Consider the following 9195-nt stretch of genomic DNA (forward strand, 5'->3'; position numbering starts at 1 on the left):
TAAAAATATTAGACAATACTAGATTTTCTAGAGTAAATATTTCTCTTTGTCTTTATTTAACTTTGATGAAATTTGTTTTTTCACATCTTAAAGTTTACATCCAATCATTTTCGAGAAAAGTTTTCGTTCAGAAATCGCGACATCTGATTGGTGATTTTAACAATTATTTTTACGCTCGATTTTTCATTTCTGCACTTTTGTTGCAGAATAATCGGAAAAATTTACTTTTAATTTGATATTCGTTCACGATATGATTTTCACTTTCTTTTCTTCGTATTATTGTTTTGAAATCGTAATATTTGTGAATTTAAATCGTTCGAATTATTGTATCATATAATAATGTATCACGCGTTTTGTGCTACTCGATATGTTTTTCCCAATTTATTATTTATCATTTATTTGTTGCATGACATCGATTACGCAATTCCATTCATACATAAAATCTATTATAATCAATTATATCGAATAGATTTGATCGAATATATCACGAAACATTTCTCAATGTTTTTTTCATCGTTGGTCAATTTTGTCAAGCAACAAAGCAACTTTTGATTTACCTTCCGAGTCGATCATTTTCAGAATATTATTTTCACGCTCTTATTTTCACAATATCGATCAAGTCGAAACAACTTTTGATTGATTCGAGAAAAAATTGTCTGTCTTATTTATTATTTTTGATCGGACAATTTAATCGTTCGATCGTGCACAACGATAAAAAAATGATAATAATAATAATTGTTGAACCATATGAATCGATGCATTTATTTTTAGAAAAAAGAAAAAACGTTTTCGGATCGATAAAATAATATGATCGATAATTTCGATATAATTATTCTTATAATAAATTTATATAATATAACAAGTGGATCAAAAACATTCTTCCATGATTAAAAATAAACAAATTTATTTTTTAGCAAATTTGAATAAATTTTTTAACGATTAAAATTATATTTTTATAGTTTTCTTTTTCTTATAAAATTGTTACGATTTTGCAAAATGTAACTTTACGAAATTTATTTTTTTTAATTACAATTAATTGCTCGACATTTAATAAAAAAATTAAAGTTTCTTACGTATGAAACGTAATGTAATGATATATCAAATACTCTTTACCGAAAGTTTATAAAGGTTAGGTTAGGTTATGTTAGGTTAGGTTAGGTATAATATAATATCATGATGAACGATACGTGATCGTTGGAATGATAGTATTACACGCTCGACAATTTCTTACATCGTTACATAGTTATATCACGAGTTGAACTATGCGAGATAGAAGATCTGCGTATAAAGATAAAATGTTATTCAGTCATAATAAAAAAATCTCAATGAAAATTTAAGATCGCAAAATTAAATTCGAAAATACAGCATATTAGAGAAGATAAGAAGTTAGTCATTTTTATGTCTTATTATGTCATATTTACAATTCAAGACCTTTCTGATCTATCGTCAAATGTTACGCAAAAACCGTAACCGTGTTCTTTTTCCCACTCTTATTCGTTTAATTTGATCGATATTGAATAAGTGTAATAGAGTAATCGTGAAAATTCAAAAGAAATAACGAAAGTTTTAAGATATTTATATTTTAATTTTTTTTGAAATTGATATTTCGAGAAATTAAAATTTTCTCGAATAATTTGAAATTTATGTACATCAAATGATGCAATATCGTTACCGCATTTGTAATGCACTTTTCATTTTTATTCAATATGCTTCGCTACTATCGCTCGAATACAAGGAGAGGGGGGAGAGAGGAAAAAAAAGTGAAAATTTTTATTCATTTGTTCAATGAAAAATTTAATTCGTTCAATAACCTATTCGAGAAAATGTGAAAAATGTAAAGTACAAAAGATATATTTATTTTTCTTCAATCGGTATTTATTATTCAAAAAGATCTACGATGACAACTAGCAAAACAATATCGGAAACTCAGGCCACCTATTATCCACCTTCGTTAATGCCACCTTTTATGGGCGCTTATCCACCGACCAAGTTGGGTGTCTCTTTATTCGAGGGTGGAAAGATAGGTTACTTTCAAAATTATAGAAACGAAACGTTATCAAAATTGTCGGTAAGTTTTCTTCTTCTCAAAAGAGAGAATATTACGTTTACTAACATTATTTCTATCTAATCGATGATTGGTGAGAGAAAAAAAATTTAATTTTCAATTGTTACACAAATTTTATAAATGATTCTTTGCTTTGTCATATCTATATATTTTTCTAACGCACGAAAGAAACGATGAAACTTCGATACACGTGAACGTAAATAAAAATATTTAGCAATGAGTTTTTTAAAATTTCTCCTTCGCTCACTCTCGTATCTCATGGAAAAATACGGATACTTTCAAACAAATTTGAAAAAAACAGAATAAAAATAATTAAATATTAACAATGGTATCTAAGAATATATCAATAAATTTGATAAGCGAAAGAGATATTCATGATTAGTAAACATTTGCACTATGAACATCTATTATTCTCTTATCGCTCGTAGATGCCATCGTACGAATGGGGAATGCAGAAAACTCCGTACAGTCCAAGACCTGAAATCGTCGCGGACACGATGCGTCGTAGCATTAATCGTAATTTAATGGTGCAGACGAATGACATCTCCACGATCGATCAAAAGCGCATGAAGGAAATTGATGATCTGTTCAAAGTAAATAGATTATATATAATTCGTTTACGTTTTAAACGTATTTATAATTTTGCGATTGATTAGTTTTTTCCCTTTACGATAATATTTACGAAATTACGATAATATTCGAATTAATTAAATCGTTCGTTCCGAAAATCATTTCAAATGTACGTTTAATCGAACGAAACGATCGGTCTGTGCCACGGACTGTTCTGTTCGCCAATCGTTATTCAATACGAGTCTATCGGGTATGAAAGTTTATTTGACTCGTTGACACGTGATATATAACATAATGTAGGTATTGAATTTATTGCATTCGACACATGGAATTTTGTGCAATGCTTTTATGTACGTGTATGTTTCGATTCGTACGAGATTTTCAATTTTTATTATATATAGATCTTTTCTATAATGTTGATTTTGATTTTTTCTTTTATTATTGATTCATAATAATGGAAAAGAAAGAAAGAAAAAAAGTTTGGAAAGATTTTACGCGATATCGCGTTTCTTTAAAATATTCATCGAGTTGTTCGATATTTTTCCAGTTTCCGTATTAGTATCGATTTAGCTGGCAATAATTTTGAAGAAAATAAGTGTCGTTTCAGCAACTGCGTTACACGCTTGAAGAAAGACGAGTTATTCTTGGAAAAAATCTATATCGTATATCTTTCCTCAAACTTTCTTTATCCACCTTTCTCTAGACATTTCCAGTCTTCTCTCTTTTTTTCCTGAATTTCTGTTCTCTATCTTCAAAGATTTTTCCTTCGCCCTAGTCTTGGAAATACACATGTGCTGGCTGTTCCTACCAAATAGTTGGCGCGTATGCAAAAGGATTCTATTTTATCTCAGCTTTTCCTCTTCCGATATATATATTTTCTCTTTGCTCTATCTTCATATTTTCTTCCTCAAATTTTATTTAAACTTGTTGATTTTCTTCTTTTGCCATTCAACGATTCTAATTCCTTATCGTTAAGGTTATATCATTTAGGTTAGGTTAAAGTAGATTAGTTATCGTAAGTCGTTGAATTGTTAAAACTCGACTCGAGATTACATTTAAATTTATATCACGTTTGTTTTTACTTTTTTTTTTGTTAAGAAGAAGACTTTCTGTAATTCTCGAGAAATTGAAAAAGTATCGTATCTTTTCACAGATAGTGCAACTTCAACGTAGCACGTACAAGGACCGTACCGGTACTTTCCATCCTTTAGTGTTCTTTACCTCCGATGAATACGAGTATCAATGTGCACCAGGAATGACGTTATCGTACATCTTTAAATATCCAATGAATTACATCGAATACAAAATTCCAACAGTTTTACCTCTTACGTACGAAAGAAGGAAACAAACGCCATATATTCCAGACTTGGCTCTTACCGGGATATATGATAAAAAAGGTTGCATCGCTTATAAACGATGAGCGTCAACATATTTATTCATCGATATTATGTAAATCAAGTTACGTGTATTATTCCATTAAATAATGTAAAAATGTACATACGTTAAAAAATTCGATACATATTGTTTCGTTTATATAAATATATGTATTCTTTGAATAAACGAGCAACAAATTTATTAATCTCTTTTTTATCTATCTCACTATTAATCGCAGGTAGACATTTATTTTATCGTCATACAGATTTATTTTATCATCAATTTAAGATAATTAGATTAAGTACAATTAAAAGAAAATTATATTATAATAGAAAAACGTGTTAAAACGTTTTAGAAATATACATAGTTATATTTATCATTGAAAAATATATAATTTTCATAGTCAAATTGACGAGATATTAAAGAAAAATATTTTTTCGTTCTCAAATTCGAAAGGCTGTTTTCACGCCCTAGATGTGAACGATTGCCAATAGGAGAAAAGATATAAAGTGTAAAATGTTTTTTGGAAAACAACTTTCTCGAAAAATTCGCATCGAGCCCAGGGATCGGTGCGTAGATCCATTCTTATATCAAAAATAAACGATAATCCCGATTCGAATGGAATTAATTCGCGACAATACCTTTTTGAAACTGTTACATAATTGTTAGTTAATTATGTAATACGTGATATGGACGCGTATGAAATTCCAGGTATAAAGTTATTCGTTTGCTTTGATACGAATATCGAAATTACAGAAATAAATTACATGATGTAAGCGTAATTAAATTTTAAAGCGAAACGATGACCAGAATTCTGAAATTCTCGACGAGAAACGTATAAATTCTTCGCAGGAAATGCTTCCCTGTCGATTGAACACCATCTCTTGAAGTATCTAAAAAAAAAAAATTATTTAATATATATACAGGTGTATATCGATAAAAAAAATAAAAAGAAATAAATTAAAAATATTTAATACGTGTTATAAAATTCATAGAAAGAATTTGACATTATATTTTTCACACGTCTTGATCTTTTTTTTTTTTTATATTCAAACCTTTATTTAATGATATGTTTTCAAGTATTACATATTCACAGAAAATTTGAATATTCAGTTACCAGATTTAATTAGCTTCTTTAATGTTCAGCGCAGCGTTGTTCGATGAAATTTCATATGCATCAATCGGCTCTATCGAAATTCCAACGATATATAATTCATCGAGTCATGATCCGAAAATATAACAGTTATAAATATAATTTTCAGAAATTCCATATTGTCATTCACATCATTCACGATACAATCATTAATCTTTTCTTAAATGTGAACGAACAAATTTTCTTTTATCTATTCTTTTTCTTCGTGATATTTGACTATTTCGACTAAACGACTTTGTTTACACGTGGTGTATCGACGAGTTTGAGGTTAAGTCCATATACGCAGAGACTAAGAGGGAATTGGAAAATTTATTGTTTATTAAGCAATGTTGTCCAATGTTTATCGATAATTGATCCGCATGTCGGAGCAAATATACACGCGTGTTTCTATTAAAACATTAATATTCCCACAAACTATGCATCGATCACTATGGTGCAGAGTTATTTGATTTTCCAAATTACTTGATTCCACGCTGTTTGACTTTCGCAGAATCGCGTAAAATTACAATTGCTGTAAGCGAAAACTGATAACGAGTTTTAGAAATTCGTTTAGAATTATTTATAATAATTCCCATAGCGGTATACGCGGGATCATTTATCAATCAATGATTTTAATCATTTCATGAGTTACGTTATATTACAGATCGCACATTTACAATTCCACTTCGGATAGAATTATCGATGAATTTAGAATTTAATTCAATTTATTTGCGTGAAAATTAATAATAATTTTTTTTTCCCTCCCCGCCCTTCGTTTATACACGACATAATGGAATCCATCGATCACTTCGAACTGAAAATTAATACTTTCGTAGAATTTTCTCATTTTCGGTTCGGCGAAATTGCGTGTTGATAAATTTTGATAGAAAAAAAAAAAAATAATAATAAATAAATAAAAAATGAAAAAAAAGGAAGCGATTTAGTGGATTTCCTCTCAATCAACGCCACGTACGTTTAAAATCAATCTTTATCAATCTGACAGATTAATAGAGGCCTGTGGTATTTTTAAGGGATACCGAAGCTTATTTTAAAAGCAAGATCGTAAAATTGAACCTGTAAATTATGCAAATATTATAAATTGTCGATAATCATTAATATTTCACGATTTCTATTTGCGGGAGAGCATGGTACGTAAAAATATTGATAAAAATTGATTTCGCAAATCGAGATGCATCCAGTATTTGATAAAACGGTTCTAAATATTATGTTTTAATATCACTGTACTATTACACTAATGAAATTCTATAGAAACGACCTCGCTCCTTAATGTTCCTTATGTAAACTTCAAATGGAATTGAACGCTCTTTTAAGTATTTGACGAGTATCCTATGATCCGGAGTATTTCGAAAATTATGAAAGTCTTAAAAGCGTCGGTTGATGGTCTTGAAACATCGGGGCAAGGAAACTTCCCGAATATTAAACTCTCCTCAAAGCGATAAAAGATTTAAAACGATTTATTCGACGAAATATTCGAGAACAGGGGGGGGGGGAGAGAGAGAGAGAGAGAGCGAGAGAGCGAGAGAGAGAGAGAGAGAGAGAGCGAGAGAGCGAGAGAGAGAGAGAGAGAGAGAGCGAGAGAGCGAGAGAGAGAGAGAGAGAGAGAGCGAGAGAGCGAGAGAGAGAGAGAGAGAGAGAGCGAGAGAGCGAGAGAGAGAGAGAGAGAGAGAGCGAGAGAGCGAGAGAGAGAGAGAGAGAGAGAGCGAGAGAGCGAGAGAGAGAGAGAGAGAGAGAGCGAGAGAGCGAGAGAGAGAGAGAGAGAGAGAGCGAGAGAGCGAGAGAGAGAGAGAGAGAGAGAGCGAGAGAGCGAGAGAGAGAGAGAGAGAGAGAGCGAGAGAGCGAGAGAGAGAGAGAGAGAGAGAGCGAGAGAGCGAGAGAGAGAGAGAGAGAGAGAGAGAGAGAGAGAGAGAACCGTAACTAATACAACTAACGAGTCCTTCTGGAATCTTCGCTTATAATTAATTGCATCTATTCTCGCGAACGATCGTCCAAATTGTCCATCTATTAAAACGACGATCCAAATGTTTTCTCGTTTAAAAATTCGCTTCGAACACACGATGCTGAAAAATTCTCGAAAAAAAATCTTGTTTATCTTATCTCGTTTGAGTAGATGTCTACCTTGCCTAATGTTGTAAAATTCACAAACGTATACACCTTACAACTTGTTACATACAAGGTTGTCTGTGGTGTAACAAACACAGTGTCATGATTTTGATAGCTAGAGTAAAGGGAGTATCCATCACCAAACGACATACATATATGCGTACAACGTTATCGTGGCTTAATCGTTTCACGATCAGAAACATTTCCTGTATTACACACACGGTTTATCTCACACGGTTATGTACACGAGTTAACGAGTTATCAAGATTTACATCACGCGGTATGAAAACTTACTATTCGCGCGACGTGTTCCGCCTCGGCCGTATCAATGCCCTCGTAGTGGGGCCACATCAGCCTCTGCACAGTTTCGATTAAATCGTTCGACGAGATTTCACCGTCGCCGTTCAAATCTGGAAAATGAAGATTGTTAACAGTGTCGATACAGAGGTTATCCACACGCGTATTATCAAAACCTCGAATCTTCTAAAATTGAAAATCACATTTGTCCCACGAGTGCGAATAAAATAAGAATAAATTAGAATCGGAATGGAAATGGAATAATCTATTTTGTTCTTTTGATGAAAAATCGAAAGTGCACCGAGAGTATTTTTCACTTTGACAATACGATAGTTTTATCGTATTTATCATCAGAATATTCATCTCATCTTTATCTTATTATTATAATTACGTTACCTGTCATCCATATTGTGCAAAAAGAATCAATTTCGTCAATGTTTTTTCCATTTTTTTTCTATGCTTTTTTAACTCTAGATCGAATACGCTTCCTTCTCTGCCGCGCGTGTAACCATCCTTCACTCTCCCCCTCCCTTCCTATTGTTTCTCCGCTTTCACGATCATTCGTGCGGCGTATATTCGTATATATTCGTGAAATTAAACTTAAATCGATAAGAGATTCTCTCAAACGGTTTAAACGGTTCGCCCGTTGATTAAAACGGTTCGTCGAATTATTTCTGTAATTTCGTTCGTGTAATTTTTTTTATTCAACGATATTACTACTATTTTTATATATGAAATTATAACACGGAAACGAAGAAGAGAGAAATTTTTATCACTGTGATAAATAAATTGAACGTTTTATCGTATCTTTGGCTTCTGAATCGAGATGGACGAAAATTTAAGAAGCGTGGAATTATTTCGTATTATTTCGTATATCGTAAAAATTGGTCACGTGATCCTCGCGTTTATTGTTCCTTCGAAACGCGAACACAAGATGTCTCACGTAACTGGAGGATATAATTCCAATAGTAGATGAAAAAAAAAAAGAAATTATTCACAACGAAACTGATAAATGCACTTTCGAACAAATGCACTCGGTGTATCAAATTTTTGCATTGATCTTTCAACTTCTTCGATTAATTCGTCAAAAAAAAAAAATTGAAATGAATAACATTACCAAACACGTAAAACGCCCAAGTGGCGCGAACATTGTCGGGGCAATATTCAGAGAAGGCCGAGCACAAGTCTAGAACATCTTCCAAGCTCAATCGTTCGTCTTTCTTCGAAGAGAATACTCGGTATATGGAGTCACGAAATGGACTACACTGAAACGAATTCAAACGATAAATAATTATTCGATGAAACGAAGATTACGAATTTTCGTTTATTTTTTTTTCTTCTTTTTTTGCTTTATTTTTCTTATTAATAAGAAACCTTCTTATCTGCGTGAAATATATTGTTAAGAATTTTTGATATACATTGATTCGATACCTTATCAGAAAGTATATAAAGATAAAGAAAATGTTTACAAATAATCGCCATCGATGATTGACGTGTTAGATTTTTCAATGTATTAAGAATGTTAGAATTATTATATTATACTAATTATATATAATTAATAATATAATATTATATATATAATATATATTATATTATATATACAATATAATTTTATATATATATAACTAATAATATA

The 9195-nt window shown here is 31.4% G+C and overlaps 1 protein-coding gene across 2 annotated transcripts in view; it reads right to left on the minus strand.

The window, feature by feature from the left end:
* Window positions 1–4358: 4358 nt before the first annotated feature.
* Window positions 4359–9195, minus strand: part of LOC102677453 (calcium and integrin-binding protein 1-like) — a 6542-nt gene continuing 1705 nt past the window's right edge. Inside the window, exons 3-6 of one of the 2 annotated variants that reach the window (XR_004151599.1) lie at window positions 8677–8824; window positions 7557–7672; window positions 5127–5451; window positions 4707–4902 (exon numbers count right to left, since the gene is read on the minus strand). Coding sequence is in view for 1 of the 2 variants with exons in the window: in XM_006623822.2 (XP_006623885.1) it covers window positions 4792–4902; window positions 7557–7672; window positions 8677–8824 (375 nt within the window). In the remaining variant the exon portion in view is untranslated. Of the gene's footprint in view, window positions 4903–5126; window positions 5452–7556; window positions 7673–8676; window positions 8825–9195 lie in introns of both variants that reach the window. The other variant, XM_006623822.2, reaches the window with a different exon arrangement.

Source organism: Apis dorsata, unplaced genomic scaffold, assembly GCF_000469605.1.
Source record: "Apis dorsata unplaced genomic scaffold, Apis dorsata 1.3 scaffold_949, whole genome shotgun sequence".
Lineage (NCBI taxonomy): Eukaryota > Metazoa > Arthropoda > Insecta > Hymenoptera > Apidae > Apis > Apis dorsata.